This window comes from Panulirus ornatus, chromosome 53, assembly GCF_036320965.1.
Source record: "Panulirus ornatus isolate Po-2019 chromosome 53, ASM3632096v1, whole genome shotgun sequence".
Classification (NCBI taxonomy): domain Eukaryota; kingdom Metazoa; phylum Arthropoda; class Malacostraca; order Decapoda; family Palinuridae; genus Panulirus; species Panulirus ornatus.
Window position 1 is genome coordinate 7,679,494 of NC_092276.1, and position 26,051 is coordinate 7,705,544.

The following is a 26,051-nucleotide window of genomic DNA, read 5'->3' on the forward strand; positions in this document are numbered from 1 at the left end:
TCAACGGATGAGTTCCTGGTGGTTGTCCTCGAAGGATGAGTTACTGGCGGTGGACCTCGAGGAGTGAGTTCCTGGTGGTGGACCTCGATGAGTGAGTTCCTGGTGGTGGACCTCGAGGGGTGAGTTTCTGGTAGTGAACCTCGAGGGATGAGTTCCTGGCGGTGGACTTTGAGGGGTGAGTTCCTGGCGGTGGACTTTGAGGGGTGAGTTCCTGGTGGTGGACCTCGAGGGGTGAGTTCCTGGTGGTGGACCCCTAGAGGTGAGTTCCTGGTGGTGGACCTCGAGGGTTGAGCTCCTGGTGGTGGACCTCGAGGGTTGAGTTCCTGGTGGTGGACTTCGAAGGGTGAGTTCCTGGTGGTGGACCTCGAGGGATGAGTTCCTGGTGGTGGACCTCGGTGGATTAATCCCTGTTGATGGACCTCGAGGGTTGAGTTTCTGGTGGTGGACCTCGACGGATGAGTTCCTGGTGGTAGACCTCGAAGGGTGAATTTCTGGTAGTTGTCCACGAAGGATGAGTTCCTTTCGGTGGACCTCGAGTGAGTTCCTGGCGGTGGACCTCGAGGAGTGAGTTCCTGGTTGTGGAAGTCGAGAGGTGGGTTCCTGTTAGTGGACTTCGAGGGATGAGTTCCTGGTGGTGGTGGACCTCGAGTAGTGAGTTCCTTGTGGTGGACCTCGAGGGATGAATTCCTGGTGGTGGATCTCGAGGGGTGAGTTTCTGGTAGTGAACCTGAATGAGTGAATTCCTGGTAGTGGACCTCGAGGGGTGAGTTCCTGGTAGTGGACCTCGAGGGGTGAGTTCCTGGTGGTGGACCTCGAGGGGCGAGTTCCTGGAGGTGGAACTCGAGGGGTGAGTTCCTGGTGGTGGACCTCGAAAGGTGAGTTCCTGGTGGTGGACCTCGAGGGATGAGTGACAGGTGGTGGACCTCGAAGGATGACTTCCTGGTGGTGAACCTCGAGCGATGAGTTCCTGGTGGTAGATCTCGAGGGATGAGTTCCTGGTGGTGGACCACGAGGGATGCGTTCCTGGTGATAGACCTCGAGGGTGAGTTCTTGGTGGTGGACATCGAGGAGTGAGTTCCTGGTGGTGGACCTCTGGAAGTGAGTTCCTGGTGGTGGACCTCTAGGAGTGAGTTCCTGGTGGTGGACTTAGAGGGTTGAGTTCCTGGTGGTGGAGCTCGGGGGGTGAGTTCCTAGTGGTGGGTCTCAAGAGGTGAGTTTTTGGTGGTGGACTTCGAGGGAAGAGTGCCTGGTGGTGGACCTCGAGGGGTGAGTTCCTGGTGGTGGACCTCGAGGGATGAGTTCCTGGTGGTGAACCTCGAAGGATAACTTCCTGGTAGTCGACCTCGAGGGGTGAGTTCCTGGTGGTCGACCTCGAGGATGAGTTCCTGATGGTGGACCTCGAAGGGTGATTTCCTGGTGGTTGGCCTCGAAGGGTGAGTTCCTGGTGGTGAACCTCGAGGAGTGAGTTTCTGGTGGTGGACCTTGAGGAATGAGTTCCTGGTGGTGGACCTCGAGGCATGAGATCCCGATGGTGGGCCTAGAAGGATGACTTTCTGGTGGTGAACTTCGAGGGATGAGTTCCAGATGGTGGACGTCGAGGTGTGAGTTCCAGGTGGTGGACCTCGAGGGATGCGTTCCTGGTGGTAGACCTCAAGTGGTGAGTTCTTGGTGGTGGACATCGGGGGATGAGTTCCTTGTGGTTGGACCACTATGGATGAGTTCCTGGTGATGGGTCTCGAGGGATGAGTTCCTGGTGGTGGACCTCGAGGGGTGAGTTCCTGGTGGTGACCTGAAAGGGTGAGTTCGGGTGGTGGACCTCGAGGGATGAGTTCCTGGTTGTGGACCTCTAGGGGTGAGTTCCTGCTTGTAGACCTCGAGGGATGAGTCTAATGGTTAGCGTCGAGGGATGAGTTCCAGTTGGTGGGTCTCAAGGGAAGAGTTCCTGGTGGTGGGTCTCGACAGATGAGTTCCTGGTGGTCTAACTCGGGGATGAGCTCATGGTGGTGGACGTCGATGGGCGAGTTCCTGGTTGTGGAGCTCGAGGAGTCAGTTCCTGTTTGTAGACCTCGAGGGGTGAGTTCCTGGTGGTTAGCGTCGAGGGAGGAGTTCCTTGTGGCGGGTCTCAAGGGATGAGTTCCTGGCGGTTGGCCTCGAGGGATGACTTCCTGGTGGTTGACCTCGAGAGGTCAGTTCCTGGTGGTCTACCTCGAGGGACGAGTTCTTTGTGGTGTACCTCGAGGGGTGAGTTTCTGTTGGTGACCTCGAGGGGTGAGTGCCTGGTGGTGGACCTCGAGAGATGGGTCCTTGTGGTGGACCTCGAGGGATGAGTTCCTGGTAGTGGACCTCGAGGGATGAGTGCCTGGTTGTGGTCCACGAGGGATGAGTTCCTTGTGATTTAGCTTCGAGGGATGAGTTCCTTGTGTTGGACCTAGAGGGATGAGTTCCTGGTGGTGGACCTACAAGGATGATTTTCTGGTGATGGACCTCGACGGGCGAGTTCCTGGTAGTGGACCTCGAGGGGTAAGTTCCTGGTTGTGGACCTCGAGGGGTGAGTTCCTGGTTGTAGGCCTCTACGGTTGAGTTCCTGGTGGTGGACACCCGAGGGTTGAATTTCTGGTGTTGACCTTGAGGGTTGAGTTCCTCTTGGCTGTCCTCGGGGTGAGATCCTGGTGGTGGACCTCAAAGATTGAGTTCCTGGTGGTGGACCTCGAGGGATGAGTTCCTGGTGGTGGACCTCGAGGGGTGAGTTCCTGGTGGTGGACCTCGAGGGATGAGTTCCTGGTGGTGGACCTCGAGGGGTGAGTTCCTGTTGGTGAACCTCGAGGGTTGAGTTCCTGGTTGTGGAACTTGAGGGGTGAGTTCCTGGTTGTGGACCTCAAGGGGTCAGTTGCTGTTTGTGGACCTCGAGTGATGAGTTCCTAGTGGTGGACCTGGAGGGATGAGTTCCTGGTGGTGGATCTCGAGAGGTGAGTTCATGGTAGTGGACCTTGAGGGATGAGTTCCTGGTGGTGGGTCTCGAGGGATGAGTTCCTGTGGGTGGACCTCGAGGGTTGAGTTCCTGGTGGTCTACCTCGAGGGATGAGTTCCTGGTGGTGGACCTCAAGGATTGAGTTCCTGGTGGTGGACCTCGAGGGATGTTTCTGGTGGTTCTTCTCAAGGGGTGAGTTCCTGGTGGTGGACCTCGAGTGATGAGTTCCTATTGGTGGAACTTGAGGGGTGAGTTCCTATTGGTGGAACTTGAGGGGTGAGTTCCTGGTGGTTGGCTTTGGATGAGTTCCTGGTGGTGGGTCTCTAGGGGTGAGCTCCTGGTGGTGGACCTCGAGGGGTGAGTTCCTGGTTGTGGACCTCGATGGGTGAGTTCCTGGTGGTGAACCTCGAGGGGTGAGTTCCTGGTGGTGGACCTCGAGGGGAGTTCCTGGTGGTGTACCTTTGAGGGGTAAGTTCCTGGTAGTGGACCTCGAGAGGTGAGTTCCTGGTGGTGGACCTAGAGGGATGAGTTCCTGTTGATGGACATCGGGGGATGAGTTCCTGGTGGTGGTTCTCAATGGGTGAGTTCCTGGTGGTAGACCTCGAGAGGTGAGTTCCTGGTGGTGGACCTCGAGAGGTGAGTTCCTGGTGGTGGACCTCGAGAAATGAGCTCCTGTTAGTGGACCTCGAGGGATGAGTTCCTGGTGGTGAGTTTTAGGGGTGAGTTCGTGGTGGTTGGCCTTGAGAGACGAGTTCTTGGTGGTTGGCCTCGAGGAATGAGTTCCTGGTAGTTGGGCTCGAGGGATGAGTCCCTCGTGGTCGGCCTCGAGGGATGAGTTCCTGACTGTGGACCTCGAGGGGTGAGTTCCTGGTTATGGACCTCGAGGGATGAATTCTTATTGGTGGACCTCGAGAGACGGGTTCCTGATGGTGGACCTTGAGACGAGTTCCTGGTGTTGGACCTCGAAGGATGAGTTCCTGGTGGTGAGCCTCGAGGTATGAGTTCCTGGTGGTAGCTCTCGAGGGGTGAATTCCTGATGGTGGACCTCGAGGCGTTAAGTTCCTGGTGGTGGACCTTGAGAGGTGAGTTCCTGGTGGTGGACCTCGAGGGATGAGTTCCTGTTAGTGGACCTCGAGGGGTGAGTTCCTGTTGGTGACTTTTAGAGGTGATTTCCTGGTTGTGGACCTCGAGGAATGAGTTCCTGGTGGTTGGCCTCGAGGGATGCGTCCCTCGTGGTTGGCCTCGAGGGATGAGTTCCTGGTGGTGCACCTCGAGGGGTGAGTTCCTGATGATGGACCTCGAGGGTTGAGTTCCTGGTGGTGGACCTCGAGAGACGGGTTCCAGGTGGCGAACCTTGAGACGAGTTCCTGGTGTTGGACCTCGAAGGATGAGTTCCTGGTGGTGGGCCTCGAGGGATGAGTGCCTTGTGGTGGACCTCGAGCGAAGGGTTCCTGGTGGTGGACCTCGAGAGACGAGTTCCTGATGTTGGACCTCGAGGGATGAGTTCTTGTTGGTGGACATCGAGGGATGAGTTCCCCGTGGTGGACCTCGAAGTATGAGTTCCTGTTGGTGGACCTCGAGGAATGAATTCCTGTTGTTGGACCTCGAGGGATGAGTTCCTGTTGGTTGGCCTCGAGGTGATGAGTTCCTGGTGGTGGACCTCAAGGGATTAGTTCCTGGTGAATGACCTCGAGGGATGAGTTCCTGGTGGTGGACTTCGAGGTATGAGTTCCTGGTGGTGAACCTCGGGGGATGAGTTCCATCTGGTGGACCTCGAGGGATGAGTGCCTGTTTGTGGCCCTTGAGGGGTGAGTTCCTGGTGATGGACTTTGACGGGTGAGTTCCTGATGGTGGATATCGAGAGGTGAGTTCCTGGTAGTGGATTCAAGAAGTGAGTTCCTGGTGGTGGACCTGGAGGGTTGAGTTCCTGGTGGTGGACCTTGAGAGTTGAGTTTCTGGTGGTGGACCTTGATGGGTTAGTTCCTGGTGGTAGACCTCGAGGGTTGAGTTCCTGTTGCTGGACCTCGAGTGGTAAGTTCCTGGTTGTTTACCTCTCGGGTTAAATTCTTGATGGTTGACCTTGAGCGGTGAGTTCTTGGTGGTGGACCTTGAGGGATGAGTTCCTGGTGGTGAATCTCGAGAGGTGAGTTCCTGATGGTTGGCCTCGAGGGATGTGTTCCTGGTGGTGGGCCTCGAGGGATAAGTTCCTGGTGGTGGGCCTGAAGGGATGAGTTCCTGGTGGCTTGCCCTGAGGGATGAATTCCTGGTGGTGGGAGTTGAGGGATGAGTTCCTTGTGTTGGGCCTCAAGGGATGAGTTTCTGGTGATAGGCCTTGAGGGATGAGTTCCTGGTGGTGGACCTCTAGGGATGAGTTCCTGGTGGTGGGCCTCGAGGGATGAGTTCATGGTGGTGGGCCTCGAGGTGATGAGTTCCAAGAGACTGTTCCTGTGAGGAGGCCTTGAGAGACCAGTTTTTTGGTGGAGGCATTTAGAGAGGAGTTCCTTGGGGATCACATGGAATGAGTTCCAGGAAAGAGTCCTTGAGAGAGAAATTTCTTTGAGTCTGTAAGTAATGAGTTCCTAATTTTCTGAGCCAGGAACTACATGACTGAATGAGCCAGAAGCTGAATGAGAACCAACTGACAAGCTATAGACATTGCATGTGGGACCAGGACAGGTCTCAAAATTGGTTCTTTGAAACAGGACGAGCATAGTCATTAGTGGTGAGCAAGGGTAGGAGGGTATTCAAGCTCGTCAATGAACAGGAGCTCAGTAGAGGGGGGAGATTTTTGTCCTTAAAAGTGAAAGTGGCTGCCTGTGTCATTAGGCTCAGAAGTGTCTGCTTCTGGACTCTTGACATGAGTGTTTGCCTGGGTCAGGTGAAGTCGGTGTGAGGTAAGTTGCCACTTAGGACGGAGGACCAGGCATCCACAAGAGGATGCAAATTTCAGCATTAATGGGTGTCATTTTAGTACCATAAGAGAGATGCTGTACAGACATTATATCTTGGGCTATAAATACTCAGAAAATCCTGACTAACCATCCAACAACACTGTCACCCCATTTCTTCAGGAATTCAACTGCAATCCCATCCTCTCCAGCTGCTTTGCTGCATTCCATCAGTCTTTCACCACCTTTCAACTTTTCATCAAACCATTTACCATGACTCTCTTGCCATACATACTTTCTTTCCCCAGAAAAGCTTGCCACTTTATCATCTAATGCATGAAACAGTAATTCAAAATACTGCTCTATCTCTCCTGTAGCTCTTCTTTGCTTGTCACCATTATTTAATTAATTTCCTTGAAGTCAGCTTGTACTCTCTTGCCCCATTTTTCATCTGCACTCTTTTTCAGCCTATGCACTACATCTTCTTGACCTCTTGCTGCTCATTATTGTAAATGTCATTCATACTTCCTTTCCTACAGATGTTGCCCATATGCTTCTCATTTTCTTTCAGGACTTTATCATGCCACTCACTAAACTTTCTAAAATGCTCATATTTCGCCTTTTGCATGCCTTACACTCCATGTACACATGTAAGCAATGCTTCCCTATATACCTTCCATTCCTATTCCACACCCCTAGTTTCATTTACCATTTTTTATCCAGTCTCTTTTGTTATCTTTGCACATGCCTGTTTCCCATCCTCACTAACTTCCATCATCGTCCCACTTATGTCATTTCATCTTTTCCTAAAGTCTACAAACTTCACACTTTCTTCAGTTAAGAAGTGGTCAGACTTCCCACAAGTATCCCCTCTCAACTCATTTACATCCAACATTTTCTCCCTAGCATTTCTGAGTTTGTACATACATCCCACTGGCTGCCCCTTTAAGCAAATTCACATCCAATGTGCCTGTCAGCTGATACATTACCCATGTGCACTTTTGTGTGCACTTTTTTATAACCATATATGCCCAGTCACCATTCCTGTTTAGCACACTACATAACAAGCTGTATACCATTTTCTTTTACACTGGGTACTGCTTCCCATCAATTATATCCCCAGTTTCAACATTATCCACTCTTGCATTGAAATCTCGCACAACTAATACTTGATTCCTTTTATCACTTGGCTCTTTCCAAAGATTCTATCTTAATCTTTTCTCTTACAAGCAAGTGCTTAAGCACTGAAAATTTCCCTCTTCTTGTAATCTACTTTCATTAACACATTCTCAAAACTCCTATGGCAGAGTTGACACCCTCTTCTTTGCTCTAGCCATCCAGGAACCCTAGACTTTACCCCTTGGACATTTTTCTAACCATCCTTCCCCTTTCCACTTGAGCTTAGTTTCATTCAGAGCCAGAACATCCAGGTTCCTCTTCCCAGACATATTGCCTGTTTCTTCTTTCTTTTCATCTTCATCACATCCATGCACATGCAGACACCCAGTTAGAGCTTAGAGGAGTGCTCCTTGCTTGAGTTCTGTTCCCTTTTTCAGAAAGCGAAATACAAAAAGGGGAGGGTTTCCAGCCCCCTTGCTCCCACCACATTTAGTACCCTTTTATGCTACACTGGAGATGTGCAAGTTCTTTCTCCCCCATCCCAAGGGGCATTTGTGTTTGATGCATTTGTGTTTGTGTACTTATTTGTGCATACAGGGAGAAGCAAATGCTCTATTATGGCCCCATTTTTTGTAATTCTTTAATACAACCCTTTTTTCTTTTACTGCTTTTTGCATTTAGTTTCTCCGTTTAGCTTGTTTCTCACATCTGTCACTGCATCACTAGACAAATATTTTTCATATCTTTTCTGATTCATCTTGTGTTTATTAATTTTTTTTTTTTATGTAGTGGAACAATTCTTTCCTATCCATTCTCAAGCTGGTTTAGAAACTTGGATGTTGTCATTATGCCAGCATGGCAGCCGTCATTTCTGTGGTTCACCCCACTTCCCTTAAGTTTAAATTTTGTTGCACTCCAGTGGACCTTCTGTAACAAGTTTTTCTCTGCATGGGGTAACCAGATTGGTGAACAATAATTTGGGTTCTGTTATAATTATATTTTTTCTCCAAAATCCCCTTGTTGAAATATTTGGAAGCAGTTTTAAAACTAATCATTTTATAGTTTACCCCTTTAAAAAATTCCTTATATAATCTTGTGGTGACTTGCTGGGTAGTGGGTCAACTTCTAAGTCCCTTTCACATTTAGAGTCCCTTAATTTGCTCCTTTTGAGTCTGCATGTCAAAACCAAGCCTTTACATTTTCATGACATTGCATTTGGTTGAGTTTCATCTTCTAAGCATTTGACCCAAGGTTGAGCCTTTCTAAGTGTTTTTGTAGGTTGTTGCAGTGCTGAATACGGCCTACTTTTCTTAAGTGTAGCATTGTTCTGTAAAGGTATGCGGATATCTATGGTAAGGAATAGCAGAGCCTTATAGACAGCATGTGTGAAACTGAACCAGTTTCAGGAGGCATTTCTGACATGTGTCTTGTGTTGCTTTCTGTTGAGGTTGTTTTCAGTCTCCCCTGCCCCTTTTTTTTCTCTTGTAGGGGACAGTGTCAAAAGCTTACTGACAGGTTAAAGATACTCGGCTTGCATACTTTTTTTTCTTTGGCTAAAATTTCACTTACCATGCATTCTAAAAAATTTTACCATTATTTTATGTACCATGCATGGTTTTGTTGCTTGCTAGTAGTTTAGATTTATTTCTCTTGTTATATGTATGTAAGTGTAGAGGTATTATAGATGATTTATGCTAGAGGTATTGTCTCATTATATGAAAGGACTTTGTACTTTTATATCGTTTTAAGTTTGTGTTTTGAATTGAAGTGTAGGTGTGGAATAGCTAATAGGTATTTTTGCAAAGTTGCTGCAGTTTGATGTCAGTAGTTTTGGAGGTATTTGTTTTTCTTTTGACAAGAATAGATAGAATAAAACCAAATAACATTAACCTTAGTATTAAAGTTATTGAGAAAATTATATGGCATGTTGAATAATCTGATTAAGGTTATGTATTTCAGACTGTTGTGATCTGTCATTTATAAATGTTACCTTCACATCAAGGATACAGACTAATATATTTTTTGTACAATTACAGCACAAGATTGATTATGTTATTCACTTCGCTGCAATGAAAGCTGTAGGTGAATCCATGCAGTTTCCTCTAATATATTACAAGAATAATGTGATTGGAACTATCAACTTGGTTGAGGTAAGTAGTGTTTCTTTTGTTATGATGAAATTTTGATGTATCCCGTAGTTTCTTCAGGTTAACCAAAACCCCTTCTCAGCTTTATGACCAGGTATTAGGCTAATATAAATCATAGATGGGGGAGCGTAGGGCATGAATCGATTCAATCTCTGTTCATCAACTTGTGGCATTAGCAGAAACATAGCTAATGTTACCTCTTAAGCTGTGTTTCATTGCAGAGGCACATCTGCATATAAACAGTCATTCATAGCCAACGTTAAGCTAAATCAGGTTACAAAACAACTTGCAAATGCAGAGCACACACAGACAACCATAGGCTCACTGAGGTTAAATCCACATACATTTGAATCATAGTTGCAGCATTTGGTTTGAAGTCAGCCTGGCACTGAGGAAGTTAGCCACGCATACTAGTTGGGACTACAAGTCGCACAGTATTTTGATTTTGTATGTGCATCTATGTGTAAAGAGTGAAGGGGAATTGAATAGGAAGTGCTGTTGTATGTGGATCTATGTGCAGTGAATGGAGGGCAATTGAGTGCTAAGTGCTTGGTGTCTTTTTTATGATACAGCATTGTGAACATAAAGGGTCTTGGGATATGTTGAAACCGTGTTTGTAATAATGTAATGGTGGTTAATGTTCAGAGCACAAGCAGGAGAGTGTAACTTGTGTTTGTCTAGGGACTGTGGTTTCTGATGGGTGTATGTCTGGTGGGTTGGAGATTAAGTCTTAGTTAGGAGGTCAGATGTTTAGTGCTTGTTGGGTTTCTTCAGTGTGTGTGTTTTGTCATTGCTTGTTCGTTGGGAATGGGGTTGCTGTAGAGGTTGATGAAGTGTGAGGTGGGGATGACTTTTTATTTATAACTGAGGGTTGTTGGTTTGTTATTGAGTTGTTTAACTAGGAGGGGGTCTAGTGCTATTTCATTGAATTTGGTGCCAAGCATGTAAAGGGGGTTCTGTATTTTTAGGATCATTGTTAAGGTGCTGAGTGTTTGTAGTTGCTGTGCAGCCAGTGATTGTTCTGAGTGCACTATTTTGTGTGATTTGCAGATTTGTTTATATTTGCTTTTGTGAGGATGGAAGACCATGTAGTTGAGGCATAGTTTAAAGCAGAGCAGATGAATTTTTTGCAAAAGAGGTTGAGGAATTCATTTTCTTGTCCAAAGCTGGTGCCAGTAAGTATTATTAGGGCACTCAGTTTGTGTGATTTTTGTGTTTGTTATTGTTGAGGAGAGTGAATGTCCTGTATGTGTTATATTTGATGCATAGAATGGTTTATATGAGTTTACATGAGACAGACAGACAACAGGAGTCTGATTGGCCCACATCTGGATTGTCTGGTAAAAAAAAAAGACTTTAACTTGACAAGAAAATGTAATTCACTCAGCAGTTTTTTAAGCTATCACCGACTCCTTGCTCCTGTTCATTAACCTTCTAATGTCCCCATTACCGCTGTCACTTATACAGTTTATTTCTGGCATTTTTCTCGAGTATTCCAGAATTTACAAAATATTTGTCTTAACTTTTGAAGGTATTTATAGCTGGTGTTTTGTTCATTGGGAGGGAGACTCCATTCAAGGTACCTGAATGATGTGAGCTGAATTTGAGTCCATTTGGGGTTAAGAGAGTGATTAAAGACTTTTGTGGAGATGCAAACATTCTTTTCTGGGTGAGCCAAAGTTCCAGTTGTGTAATGCTTGATTTTGCTGCTGTGGTGTTAGGATGTTGTGATGTGATTGTGAGGTCATCTGCATACAGGACTTTTATGTTAAGGTTTGCCTCTGGTAATGGAAGTTTGTGTATGAAGAGATTGAAATATGGAAAAAGAACCGTTCCTTCGGGAACTCCATTGCAGAGTTTTAGTGTTCTGGCAGCCAGATGTGAAATTGGCTGACAACTTAGTGTTAGGGTTGTGTGATGTCACCATGACTTTTTAGATATATATCGATGATGTGATAAGAGAGAGGAAAAGCAAAACTAGGGAAAGGGGTAACAGAGATGGAGTATGTTGGTGAGGTACGGTGGCTAGTGACAAACCTGTTTGTGGATGATATCGTGCTTTTGCTGAGAGTGAAGAAGGGTTTCAGAAGGTTGTAAGCATGTTTTATGATGTGTGTAAGCATAGGTGGTTGAAGGGAAATGTGAAAGTAAAGTAGTGGTTTATGAAGGGAAATGGAGTGAAAGCATAAATGTTACAAGGCCTCATAGAGTGAGAGGAGAAAGTTATCTAAACTGTTATATAGATATGGGGGAGAAAGACTGAAAGAGTTGACAGAATTTGAGTATCTGAGAGCAGTCTTTTTTAAGATTGGTGATATGGAATGAGAGTTAAGGGAGAGAACAGTACAGAGTAGAAGAGTCATTAGGTCATATGATAGAATAATGGTGTAAATATGAAAGTGAAGAAAGGATGAAGGGACAGCATAGTCATCATGACCCTGACCAATGCAGCTGAAACATGGAATGAGTCACAAAGGTTAAGAATCCAGTCTGTGAAAATATCTTATTGAGATGAGCATGTGGTATGACTAGATGAAATGAAGAAGGAAATGAGGTGGTATATAGGAGGTTTGGTAAGGCTGGGAATGTAAAGAGAATAAATTGTGGAGTGGTTGAAATGCAAGAGTTTGATGTGGTTTGACATGTGTAAGGAATGCAAGACAGGGAATTATTAAGAAAGTGTGTGATAGTATGATTAAAGGGTTTAATGTGAGAGGAAAACCACCTGTGACATGGGGAGATAGAGTGTGAGAGTTCTTGAGGGAGAGAAATAGGAGAAGTGTGCAATGGTGTTTGCGAGTTAGGCATGTAAGGACATGGATAAGTGGAGACTTTTGTCTGTCTATTCCCTTGATGGGAGTTTCCAGAGGGAATGTACTTCAGATATGCACAGAACTTTTCTTGATGTTTCATATATATAATGGAAGTTCATTTTTGTGAAGTTTTTGGTTAAAAATGTTAGTACTTTGAACAGTTTCTAGATATTTTGTTTTCCACAGGCAATGAAGGCCCACAATGTATATCAGATGGTGTTCTCATCGTCATGTACTGTGTATGGTGACCCAGAGCATTTACCAATCACTGAAGATCACCCTACTGGCGCTGTAACAAATGTGTATGGACGCACCAAATATCTCATTGAAGAAATGTTGAAAGATCTCTCTCGAGCAGAAGAGGTTAGTAATTAAGGAATTGAATTTTTGTTTTTTGAAATATGTTTGCATATACTTTAACATTCAGTGAGCCTGTAACCTAAAATAAATATTGTTAAGAAATTACAAGGTGCACCAGATGTTATTGTTATTAAAACATTTTACAGAAATGGAACATCATTGCCTTAAGATATTTCAACCCTGTGGGAGCACACCCATCAGGGCGTTTAGGAGAAGATCCTACTAAGAGCTTCACCAATCTTATGCCTTATATTGGTCAAGTGGCTATTGGCAAGAAACAAAGCCTCACAATATTTGGATGTGATTATGACACTCCAGATGGCACTGGTAAGTATTATTAAACCTTGAAATTTTTCTTTATTTCTGCCTGAAAGTAGAGGTAGGTACATTTTTTTCTTTTTTTTTTTCTTTTTTTTTGCTTTGTCGCTGTCTCCCGCGTTTCTATACTCCTGGATTTTCATATTTATGTGATTCCTGACTGAAGCGCAAAACATTTGCTAAAGAATTTTACACATTTCTTTAGATGTCATAAGAGATTTTTTTTTCATACATATTCGCCATTTCCTGCATTACCAAGGTAGCATTAAGAACAGAGGACTGAGCCTTAGAGGGAAAATCCTCACTTGGCCCTGTTCTCTGTTCCTTTTTTTGGAAAAGTAAACCTGGAGGGAACGATTTCCAGCCCTCCGCTCCCTTCCCTTTTAGTCGCCTTTTACAACACGCAGGGAATACGTAGGAAGTATTCTTTCTCCCCTATCCTCAGGGATAAGAGACATGTGTATACTGATTATTATTATAGAAAACAAGGCGAGAAGAATAACACTGGCCTCACGTAAGTAGGTAAGATGTAGTAGAGGAATATAGTAGGAAAGAAACTAAATATGACTGAAGATAAAATTAGTGAGGTTAATGTAATGAGAAGTTTGAAGAATAGTGTAATAGATTGTTAGCACTGAATGAAGCTAAAGGAACTGAACTGTTTATGTGAGAAAATAAGCTATATAGAGAATCTTATTTTTTTTAATGTCAATAGTATTTTGCTTCTGTGGTTGTTGTCATGGGGAAACAAGTTATCTTATTAACAAAATTTGGTATTGCAGGAAGTGCTAGTTTGAATTAGGCTGTGCTTTTATGTAACAGGACCACAGAAGGCTGAAAAGCTAATTCATTCTTAATCATTTCCTCTTACTGGGTTGACAGACACCTTGTGATGAGGTAGTGCATAAACCCTTTCATGTTTCCCTTCATGTTGTCATCCCATGACACTTTCTGGCTGCCTGAGCTCACAACATAAGTGTATGATATAATTTTTTTTGTCATTTTTCTTAGGTAAGAGCCCCCCATGTTATAGAAGAGAAATCCCATATGTTTTCCAGGAGTTGCAATAAATTAGTGAGGAAGATTCATTTTGGAGGGTGAAAAAAATTTTATTGCAAGGATAATATTCCAGCACACAACTTAGGCCCTCACCTGCAACTGGAAAGTTGCCCATTTCTTAGTTGGTCATGATTTGTGGAGTGAAACATCTATGGGTATAGTGGAACATGCATCCTATCTGTTGTCAGTGTTTCCTTTCATCAAACATTGTTTCCTTTGGAATGAAGTGATGCGTATACTTAATGGTTTATTTAGGATGGTGAGGACTGTGTAGCTGGCTATCCTGCTACTTTTCTCTCAGGCAGGGGTTCAGGTGTATATTGTTCGGATGACCCAGATAGACCCCAGTTCAGTTAGACACATTGCCTTGTTAGTCTCATTGTTGGACAGTTGTTTTCATCAAGTACAGCAAGGATAAATTTTCTATGCAGGGTCAGGTCTGTCCTTTGAACTGAAAGATTCTCTTGATTCCCAGGGGTATGAATCTTTTAACTCTTTGCCTCCTGATGAAGTTTTAGCCCCAGACCCTTTACTAATTACTCATTTAGTGTTTGTGGCCTAGCTTGCTGTGGCTTGCCCTCTGCATGTAGGCATCCCCTCACTAAGTGATGACATCATCCTTTTGGCCACCACATAAATCTTGAATCTCTGGGACATGTAGGATGTTTTCATTATTGGCATCTTTGCTCTTGTCCAGCTTTTCCACCCTCCCATGGTTAAGCGTCCATCTGTGATGCACTTAGGGTGTGGTCTATATACATATGAGAAAAGATATCTTTATATCTGTCCATACATTTGATTCCTGTTCCCTCTGGGAACTTCCTTGAGGGGGAGACCATAGCAAAAGTCTCTCGAAAAGCTGTTGAATTTCAATGCTGCTTCTTATCCTTTAGTGCCTCACCCTTAACAGGCCACTGGCAGAGGAAAACTAGTGCACTGTTTTCAGAGGTTCCTGCTGAATGTTCCTACCAATTACTACCAAAAGTGTCTACCTAATGTTCCAATATACTATTTGTACCTAATGCTCCTGCGTGCTACTTCTACCAAATGATTGTATTCAATGCTTCTAACATTCATACCATATAGTACTACTATCTGTTGCTCCTACCATTTTGTCAAAAGGCAGGGCTGGTGCATTGCACCCACCACAGGAAAAGCTAGTGTTAGAAGATTGAGTTGTGTGAGTTAAGTGTCGTCAAATGTTCCATATGACAAGGAGAAATTGTATGTTTGTGGATAGAATGCCAGTGGTGCAGATGTGGGTGAGGTAGAAAGAAAAGACGGCTACCTTGGTCAAAAGAGTGCAACTTTACAACCAGGGAAGGTCTGGCTTATTATACAGCTTTCACTAACACTCCCAATTCCCAGGCAGGTAGTCCTGGTAATATACCTCCCTGTTCACTTACTGCCTGCCAGCTACTGCCTACTAAGAGAAGGGAACTGAGGGGCAGGAGCTGTAGGCTAAAAGCCCTCCGCTTCTTGTATTTCAATTTCTAAAAGTTTGAACAGGAGCCAAGCAAGGACTGTTCATGCTTTTTGAAGGCTCTGGCTGATGTGTGTGAGTTGGTGAGAAGGGAGAGATGGGTAGTATGTTTGATTAGAGGAACCTTGGTGTTCTGACTCTTAAGTGAAAATGATTCAAGTGTAAGAGGGAAGAATGGTTTGGTAATATCATTGGGGTAAAGTCAGGGGTTAGTGTGAGGGTGAGACATGAAGGAGTCGTGGGAATGTGTGTAAAGGAGAGACTCTTGGTTGTGAATGTGTTGAGAGGGGCAGCTGATGGGATGTTTGACGCTCACTTGGTGGAGGTGAGGTTGAAGGTTTGTAGAGGTTTTTGAAAAAGAGGAAATTGTATAGGTGGGAAGAAGGCTTTTAAAGTGAGAGATGCTGAAGAAGAGGCTTTTGAGAAGGGATACTGAGAGAAATTGAATGTATGATGGCAAAAGTTGAGAGTAAATAAAAGTATGTGAGTGAGTGAGGAATGGCAAGAAAAGTATGGGATGTGGGCAGGTGAGAAAGAGTACTGAGGGGTAGGATGAGGTTGAGTACTAATGAAAGATATGAGGTGTATGGGTATTATTTACAGGAAAGTATATGTAATTGGGAGATGTGCAAGAGAAGAAGCACAAGGTCAGTAGGAATGTACAAGGGTTGAACAAGAAGGTAGATGAGCTTTGGTGTGATGTACATCAGCAAATTTGAGGGAGAACAAGAAAATGTTTTGAAAGAAGTTTGATAGTGTGAGAAAAACAAAGAAAGCATATGGGAATATTGTTGAAGGGAGGAAATGAGAAGAGGTAAATGTCAGAAATGAGATGAAGAGATGGAGTAAGGTTTTTGAATTGTTGAGTGTGTTTGATGATATGGTGGCAGGTGTGGTATGTTTTTGGACATGGAGGTATGTGTAGTAAGTGAGTCAGGGCAAATGGTTTGGGGAAAAGAAAAGTGGTAAAAATGTGGTGTGAGTAGAAATTCTGAAAAGAAACAGATGTTTAGTTTGCAGTTGAATTTCATAAGAAAAGGGGTGATTTGTTTTTAATTGGTTGTTTAGAGTTTTGAATACATGTATGGCTCATGGTGAGATGACTGAGGCTTGCTTGCAAACTGTATAGTGCTGTTTTATAAAGACAAGAGGGACAAAAATGAATGTCCACATCACAGAGCTACAAGTTTATTGAGTGTAGATGGTAAGTTGTATGGGAGAGTGGTGATTGAGAGGGTGGTGACATGCACAGTGTCTTAGAATGGGGAGCAACAGTGTGGCTTCAAGAATGGTAGTACATGTGTGGACTGAACCAGGGCATGCGAAACGTCTGGGGTAGACCATGGCAAGGTCTGTTGGGCCTGGATGTGGACAGGAGCTGTGGTTTCAGTGCATTACACATGACAGCTAGAGATTGAGTGTGAATGAATGTGGCCTTTTTTGTCTGTTTTTCTGGTGCTACCTCGCTGAAGCAGGGAGTAGCAATGCTGTTTCCTGTGGGATGGGGTAGCGACAGGAATGGATGAGGACAAGCAAGTATGAATATGTACATGTGTATATATGTATATGTCTGTGTATGTATATGTTGATATGTATGTGTATGGGCATTTATGTTTATATATGTGTATGAGTGGATGGGCCATTCTTCGTGTTTCCTGGCGCTACCTTGTTGACACAGGAAAGAGCAATTAAGAATGATAATGATGATAGAAAAATATTTATATTTTTTCTTTAACTTGTTTGTTGGTTCCTTGTATTTTGTTAATCCCAGTAATAGATGAAGTTATGACCTCTTTTGCACATCCAGTATCTAGCTAGCACCGTAATCAAAGTCACATATCCAAAGCCAAGCCCTGCAGACCTTTCTGTTGTTTCTTCTTTCTTCACATGCCTTAGCTCATCCTATTAACAGCACATCACCCCTTGTATACCACATTGCTCCTATTCATTCTTTCTCTTGCATATCTTGTACTGTAAGATATGATCTGGCCATGACCCCTCAATGCATATTTCACACCATCCTTCCATATTTGTTCAGTCTTTCCCTTCTCCTTGTCCCCTCCACTTCTGAAGCATGTACCCCTTTGTCAGCATTTTGTGACTCATCCTTTCCATATTTTCACATCATTTCAAGACATTATATCTTTTTGAATTAAATGGCCATCATAATTTATGATGAGATACATTAGTTGGGACATAATTTTGATTAGCTTTTTGAGACTGTAGTTTGGGCCTTCCTTCAGTTGATTGGGTGACTTTAGTAGGATCATGCTTGATAAAGTGTTATTTATATGCTTATTCATGTTTTTATCAGGTGTTCGTGATTACATCCATGTGATGGATTTGGCTTCAGGTCATGTGTCTGCCCTCTCGAAGCTTGATGACGAACATCTTAGATTCAAGGTGAGTCTCATTTCTCCTTTTTTTCCCACTACATACTGAAACTTGGGATATTGCAGTGTTTTTGTTTTATCAGATTTTGTGTGTGTATGACATTTGATGTAGAATTTTTTTTGATGATGCCTTTCATTTCCAACCTCCTTCACTTACATTAAAGATTTTTATTTGGGTTTTTATGTCTGGGGCTTACACAGATGTCCAGAAGGACATCTGTATGAATCACACTGCAGGAGAAGGTATACAACTAATTTCAACCTTTTTAAATTAACTCATATTTGCTTTCACCTTCTTGTACTTCTCTTGTGAGCCATCTGGTTACTATAGGCAAAGGAGAACTCATGACAAATTATGCCATATCATGCTTATTGTATACAAAAAATCTTTATAAAATGTTTTTAGGGTGGTCTGAAAAATCTGCGTAAGGAAATGCTATAATCATCAACTTTGTTGCAGTTACCTCTCACAACTGTGTAAAACAATATGCTACCAAAACCTGTCCCATATTGCTGACACAAGCTAATTCAGCAAAAGACATCATAAGGCCAAGTTATTAGATTCAATCCAGTTAATGCTAAGTTTGTTTTATGTGTGATCTTACCAACTCAGAGAACTAGACCATACTGTGATAAGCTTGATATATTTTAAGTGATAAATGGGCAATACTTTTACCTAGAAAATGCCACCCTCGTTTCAGCCAGTTGTAATGTAAACATTAGACATGCCATGCTTGATTTTCTCTTTGAACATTTTATGCTTCAATTTTCTTATGAATAGTGTTAAAGAAGGTTATTGATCATTTATTCCAGGTATGGAAATGGATATGAAGTTTACTTATTTTTTCGTTGATATATATTGATGGAAATAAATTCATGAATGGCTGTAGAAATAGCCTTGAGGAGTCCTAGATAATCACTGATTGCTCTCATGTGTTAACATGGATCTATGTGCCAGGGTTACAGATATTGAAGAGACAGAGCCAGAAGATGTGATTCTCAGTTTCACAAATTTTAGTTGTATGATTTTTAATATAGATACATGGTTACAGCCTAGAGGTCCTGATAACACCAAATATTGTTCATAAAGTGTTCTCAACCTAAGAAATATGATAAATTTTAAACATAGTATGTACATAGAGTAAAAAAAAATAATAGAAAAAATTATGGAGAAAATGGTTGGCTGAGATGGGTGTGCTGTTTAGCGCATGAACAAAAGTTATCACAGGGAGGTTGGCTTAGAACAAAAGTAATCGCAGGGAGTTCAGCCCAGGATTATGAAAGACATTCAACTTATACTTTGTGAATGATATAGTAAATAAATTTTTTTTGTATATTTCTTGTATATCTGTCTGTCTATCTACATCTCTGATGCCAGTTCCAATTGGAACTCCCTCAAAGGGGTGGCCATGGAAGTAGTCTCCATAACTAAAGAACTCCAGTTCTGCTTCTTCTCCTTTAGTGCTGCACCCTTAACAGGCCACTGGCAGAGGCCGTGTGTAATGCAGTGTTTGCAGAGGCTCCTACCTAATGTTCCCAATGACTTTTATCAAACACTCCTACCAACTGCTGCTACCTAATGTTTCTATCTAATAATCATGCCTAAATGTTCCTACCTTCTACTTCTGTCTTCTGCTCCTACCATTTTGCTAAAAGGCAGGGCTAGCGCATAGTGCTCACCACAGGATCTAGAGTTACGAAGAATGAGCAGCATGAGTTAAGCATTGTCAAGTGTTGCATGTAAGGAGAGATTGTTTGTTTATCAAGAGAATGCCAGTAATTCACATGTTAGTGAGGCGGAAAGAAAAGAGAGCTACCTAGGTCAGAGGAGTGCAACTTGACAACCGCTAAAGTGCTGGCTTACTAAGCAGATGTCACTAACCCTCTTGATACCCAGGTGTATAGTACTGGTAATATATGAATATTCTTAAGAATTAGAGGAAATAGGTGGAAAATGGAAGAGCTAGCAAACTGAGGAAAAAACATGTGGAGGATAGTACCCGTGGCAAAACTTTTGTATCACACTCTGTAAATGATATGGTAAATTATAATTGAGGATTGGCGGAATGCGTGCATAGTGCCATTGTACAAAGGCAAAGGGGATAAGAGTGAGTGCTCAAATTACAGAGGTATAAGTTTGTTGAGTATTCCTGGTAAATTATATGGGAGGGTATTGATTGAGAGGGTGAAGGCATGTACAGAGCACCAGATTGGGGAAGAGCAGTGTGGTTTCAGAAGTGGTAGAGGATGTGTGGATCAGGTGTTTGCTTTGAAGAATGTATGTGAGAAATACTTAGAAAAGCAAATGGATTTGTATGTAGCATTTATGGATCTGGAGAAGGCATATGATAGAGTTGATAGAGATGCTCTGTGGAAGGTATTAAGAATATATGGTGTGGGAGGCAAGTTGTTAGAAGCAGTGAAAAGTTTTTATCGAGGATGTAAGGCATGTGTACGTGTAGGAAGAGAGGAAAGTGATTGGTTCTCAGTGAATGTAGGTTTGCGGCAGGGGTGTGTGATGTCTCCATGGTTGTTTAATTTGTTTATGGAAGGGGTTGTTAGGGAGGTAAATGCAAGAGTTTTGGAAAGAGGGGCAAGTATGAAGTCTGTTGGGGATGAGAGAGCTTGGGAAGTGAGTCAGTTGTTGTTCACTGATGATACAGCGCTGGTGGCTGATTCATGTGAGAAACTGCAGAAGCTGGTGACTGAGTTTGGTAAAGGGTGTGAAAGAAGAAAGTTAAGAGTAAATGTGAATAAGAGCAAGGTTATTATGTACAGTAGGGTTGAGGGTCAAGTCAATTGGGAGGTAAGTTTGAATGGAGCAAAACTGGAGGAAGTAAAGTGTTTTAGATATCTGGGAGTGGATCTGGCAGCAGATGGAACCATGGAAGCGGAAGTGGATCATAGGGTGGGGGTGGGGGCGAAAATCCTGGGAGCCTTGAAGAATGTGTGGAAGTCGAGAACATTATCTCGGAAAGGAAAAATGGGTATGTTTGAAGGACTAGTGGTTCCAACAATGTTGTATTGTTGCGAGGCATGGGCTATGGATAGAGTTGTGCGCAGGAGGATGGATGTGCTGGAAATGAGATGTTTGAGGACAATGTGTGGTGTGAGGTGGTTTGATCGAGTAAGTAACGTAAGGGTAAGAGAGATGTGTGGAAATAAAAAGAGCGTGGTTGAGAGAGCAGAAGAGGGTGTTTTGAAATGGTTTGGGCACATGGAGAGAATGAGTGAGGAAAGATTGACCAAGAGGATATATGTGTCGGAGGTGGAGGGAACGAGAGAAGTGGGAGACCAAATTGGAGGTGGAAAGATGGAGTGAAAAAGATTTTGTGTGATCGGGGCCTGAACATGCAGGAGGGTGAAAGGAGGGCAAGGAATAGAGTGGATTTCATTGATGTGGTGTACCGGGGTTGATGTGCTGTCAGTGGATTGAATCAGGGCATGTGAAGCGTCTGGGGTAAACCATGGAAAGCTGTGTAGGTATGCATATTTGCGTGTGTGGACGTATGTATATACATGTGTATGGGGGTGGGTTGGGCCATTTCTTTCGTCTTTTCTGCACTGTTCTCTTTGATGGGTCCTTAACTAACTCACTGAGTAATACTTATTTACATATTCTGGAAAGTAAAGGCAAAAATGGCTAGAAGAAATGGAAATGCTATCCAGCATATAAACAAAAGTGATTATAGGGAGGCTAGCCTTTAGCACCCACTGGAAATTGTTCAACTTATACTGTGAATGACAGTAAACTGTTATTTTTCACCTTATTTTTTGCACAGTTCTCCTCAATAAGTTCTTGCCCAACTCATGAACTGATTATCAATTAGATGTTAACAAAAATCAGAAAAAATGGACTTTAGATGAAAGAGCTAGTGAGCCTGGGGAGATGAGCATGTAGGAGCTAGCATTCCTGGCAAAATGTTGGGTTACCAAAATGATTGGGTTAACGAACCAGTGATTTATGGTAGGATGCATACTTTGAAAAAGAATTTCAAAATTAAATCCCTTCTGGCTCATGTCTCACAAAATAAGGTTTACGAGGCCTTGTAGGATGTTTGATTAAATGTAAGATTACATAGAAAATATGTCCCATTGCAAAGCTGTGTTGTCATTGGAAGATTCAGCAGTAAGAAAAGTTTCTACTAGAGAGTTCGTTTCAAGAGAGAGTTAACTTGATGATTAGTCTTCTGTTTGAAATTTTTGGTTGTTTTTGTAGTGAATAAATCCCCCTATCATATCAATTTCCTTATTATGAATGCATGAAAGTGAAGGATTCTGCTCAAAAGTTGGCTTTAGGCTAATGAACAGCATTTTTTTGAAGTTAGAACTCACTAGCCTTCACCTCATTGCCAGGCCCATTTTCTCCCAGTGAAGTTAGTTCATTTCCTGACAACCTTTTGAGGTCCAAAACTGGCATCCTCATTATCAGAATGATAGAGGTTTTGATTGCAGCATTATATGAGGTATTTGTAGCTTGTACTGAGACAGCATTGTTTTTAAGCAGATTTTTCTAATTGCCTGTGGAACACTTATTATGTTTTTTGTGAATAGTGATTGCAGCACAGTTAGTCATGTGTTCTCTTTTCTTACTCTGGGTAACCTGACAGCTTACAAAAGAATTACACAAAGGGAAAGACAAATGAGGATTCTAACTTGATTAACAAGTTTTCCACTTGCTGAAAGCCATTATTTTTTACTCTCTCAAGTATCTAGGAAAAGATGTATTGTTTTCAGTTGCTCAACAGTAGTTAGATATTGCAAATGGTATTATTTTAACCATTATACAGTTTATTACTTAAACTCCCTTTGACAGTTAGGAGAGAGTTATATACCTGGTTGCTACTACCTTGTTGTTCATGAAGTTATAAACTTGAAATTGGTGTTATGATATACATCCCTCTCAGGCAGTAGCCATTTTCATAAGCTGCAAATATGTTATTGGTAAATGATGTTTGATATTAATGCTGTGCATGTATTTGCATATTCTTTTACAGTGGTAATTCAATAGGCTTTGATTACTTAGTTACACTTGCAGACTAAAAATTCTCAGTGAATTATATTTGAAGTCTGTGCTTTGCCTTTTTTAGAGTACAGTAACAAATCATCTTTGACAATTATAGCAGTGGAAAGTTACATGGAAAAGATACTTATCAAAAATAAATTCACATGTATAAAATGTAGAGGTACAAAAAAAAAGTCTCCCATCCCAAGTAAGCGACTGATGAAAAATGATTTTTTGCAAATTTTGGAGAATTTGCAGCAGTTTTGGTCATACTTATTACTTTATGACCTTGGCAGAGCAATACCATGATGTACTTGGTTGCTCTTTATACCAAACTTTGTTTTCAGTCCCATATCAGGGTGTAGGTGTTTCAGGTAATCTTGTTTTCCATTCTGTTAAGTTACTTCTGGTAGCCTTTTAATTCACATTTAGTCGTGAGTAGATGTATCAAAATTATTTTTTCCATGCAAACTGTTCATTAGGTTAGATGATTAATTTTGGATTTTCATTTGATATCAGTGTTTTTCATGTTTATATAAGAGGAAGAGAGGAAAGTGATTGGTTCTCAGTGAATGTAGGTTTGCGGCAGGGGTGTGTGATGTCTCCATGGTTGTTTAATTTGTTTATGGATGGGGTTGTTAGGGAGGTAAATGCAAGAGTCTTGGAAAGAGGGGCAAGTATGAAGTCTGTTGGGGATGAGAGAGCTTGGGAAGTGAGTCAGTTGTTGTTCGCTGATGATACAGCGCTGGTGGCGGATTCATGTGAGAAACTGCAGAAGCTGGTGACGGAGTTTGGTAAAGTGTGTGGAAGAAGAAAGTTAAGAGTAAATGTGAATAAGAGCAAGGTTATTAGGTACAGTAGGGTTGAGGGTCAAGTCAATTGGGAGGTGAGTTTGAATGGAGAAAAACTGGAGGAAGTGAAGTGTTTTAGATATCTGGGAGTGGATCTGTCAGCGGATGGAACCATGGAAGCGGAAGTGGATCATAGGGTGGGGGAGGGGGCGAAAATTTTGGGAGCCTTGGAAAATGTGTGGAAGTCAAGAACATTATCTCGGAAAGCAAAAATGGGTATGTTTGAAGGAATAGTGGTTCCAACAATGTTGTATGGTTGCGAGGCGTGGGCTATGGATAGAGTTGTGCGCAGGAGGATGGATGTGCTGGAAATGAGATGTTTGAGGACAATGTGTGGTGTGAGGTGGTTTGATCGAGTAAGTAACGTAAGGGTAAGAGAGATGTGTGGAAATAAAAAGAGCGTGGTTGAGAGAGCAGAAGAGGGTGTTTTGAAATGGTTTGGGCACATGGAGAGAATGAGTGAGGAAAGATTGACCAAGAGGATATATGTGTCGGAGGTGGAGGGAACGAGGAGAAGAGGGAGACCAAATTGGAGGTGGAAAGATGGAGTGAAAAGGATTTTGTGTGATCGGGGCCTGAACATGCAGGAGGGTGAAAGGAGGGCAAGGAATAGAGTGAATTGGAGCGATGTGGTATACAGGGGTTGACGTGCTGTCAGTGGATTGAATCAAGGCATGTGAAGCGTCCGGGGTAAACCATGGAAAGCTGTGTAGGTATGTATATTTGCGTGTGTGGACGTGTGTATGTACATGTGTATGGGGGGGGGTTGGGCCATTTCTTTCGTCTGTTTCCTTGCGCTACCTCGCAACCGCGGGAGACAGCGACGAGGTATAAAAAAAAAAAAAAAAAAAATAATGGTCTTCCTTGCTTATACTGAAGGATATCTCTTTTGCCTAAAATTATGTACAATATTTTCATGCATACCTTAGTTTTCTTCTTTGACTGCAGGTAGATGATTCATTTTGGATTTCCATTGCATATCAGTGTTGTTTGTTTATATATACTGGTTGTTCTTGCTTAGGAATATGTTCACATAGATATTTGCCATGCAAAATGTACATTAGGTTAGATGATTGATTTTGGATTTTCATTTGATATCAGCATTTTTCATGTTTATGTAATGGTCTTCTTTGCTTATACTGAAGGATGTCTCTTGTGCCTAAGATTATGTACTTTGTTTTCATGCACGAGTGAGGAAAGATTGACAAAGAGGATATATGTGTCAGAGGTAGAGGAAATGAGAAGCGGGAGACCAAATTAGAGGTGGAAGGATGGAGTGAAAAAGATTTTGAGCGATTGGGGCCTGAACATAAAAGAGGGTGAAAGACGTGCAAGGAATAAAGTGAATTGGAACGATGTAGTATACTGGGGTCAACATGCTGTTAAAAGATTGAACCAGGGCATGTGAAGTGTCTAGGGTAAACCATGGAAAGTTTTTTGGGGCCTGGATATGGAAAGGGAGCTGTGGTTTCAGTGCATTACTCATGACAGTAAGAGACAGTGTGAACGAATGTGGCCTTTTTTGACAGAGTTAAATTATCATCATTTCAATCTATGTTCCTTAGGGCACTACATATTTACAGTCCAGAGTATATTGATGATGAGTTTGAGAAGATATATTCTATTGGATCTAAGTTAAAGTACCTTAGATCTTTCATTAAGTTAGCAAAGAAATCACTTTGTAGAGTTGAGCCCAAACCTCCCATTGACACCAAGAATCTTTTAGTTCTCTCATTTGATAATGATTTTACTTTACTTCCCATGTTGCTTAGATCCTTAATGTTGAATATTGCCTTCTGCAACAATAATACTATAAAGAATATCTTGATCAGGAACTCACCAGAAAATTCTCCTGGGTGCATCTATAAAGTGCCAAATCGAAATTGTGATAAATTTTATGTTGGGCAGACTAGTAAGGATATTTCTGTTAGACTTAAGTGACATGAATATAGTATAAGAATGGGACAAGAATCAAATGCCTTGTTTAATCATGTTAAAAACTATGATCATTGTATTGACTGGAGTAATGCCATCTCAGTTATTAACTCTAACTCCAGTACCACAAGAAATATCGCTGAACCTTCTATTATTAAATACACAAAGAATTATAATCTTAATATAAGTGAAGGTTTATACAAATTGGATAACTTTATTGTTGGTAAAATTGGAAACAATATACTTTCTTGTTTGCATAATAAGCTTATGATACACTCGTTGTCTGTCTTGGACAATCGCATGTTTACCAAATGGCATCCAAGCTATGTCTCATCATTGTATACCAACTGCCTGTTATATTTCTCTATTGTGTCTCCCCTGATGATGTAATTATTACACGAAAGTGCACTTGGGAACTTATCGTGAATCATTTTCCCCGTGGACTCATAGGAACATATGTACACATGTACATATTCATACTTGTTGCCTTTATTAATTCTCATTGCCACCCCACCGCACATGAAATAGCATCCCCCCCTTCCCCTGCGAGGTAGCACTAGGAAAAGACAAAAGGCCACATTCATTCACACTCGCTCTCTAGCTGTCATGTGTAATGCACCGAAACCACAACTCCCTTTCCACATCCAGGCCCCACAGAACTTTCTATGGTTTACCCCAGACGCTTCACATGCCTGGTTCAATCCATTGACGG

The 26,051-nt window shown here is 42.6% G+C and overlaps 1 protein-coding gene across 8 annotated transcripts in view; it reads left to right on the forward strand.

Annotated features, from left to right (window-relative positions):
- The window catches only part of LOC139765213 (UDP-glucose 4-epimerase-like), a 128,989-nt gene that overhangs the window by 45,101 nt on the left and 57,837 nt on the right, over positions 1-26,051 (forward strand). For all 8 annotated transcript variants that reach the window (XM_071692517.1, XM_071692516.1, XM_071692522.1 and 5 more), the window contains exons 3-6: positions 9,012-9,125; positions 12,122-12,298; positions 12,442-12,622; positions 17,470-17,558. In XM_071692517.1, the coding sequence (XP_071548618.1) occupies positions 9,012-9,125; positions 12,122-12,298; positions 12,442-12,622; positions 17,470-17,558 (561 nt within the window). The remainder of the gene's footprint in view (positions 1-9,011; positions 9,126-12,121; positions 12,299-12,441; positions 12,623-17,469; positions 17,559-26,051) is intronic.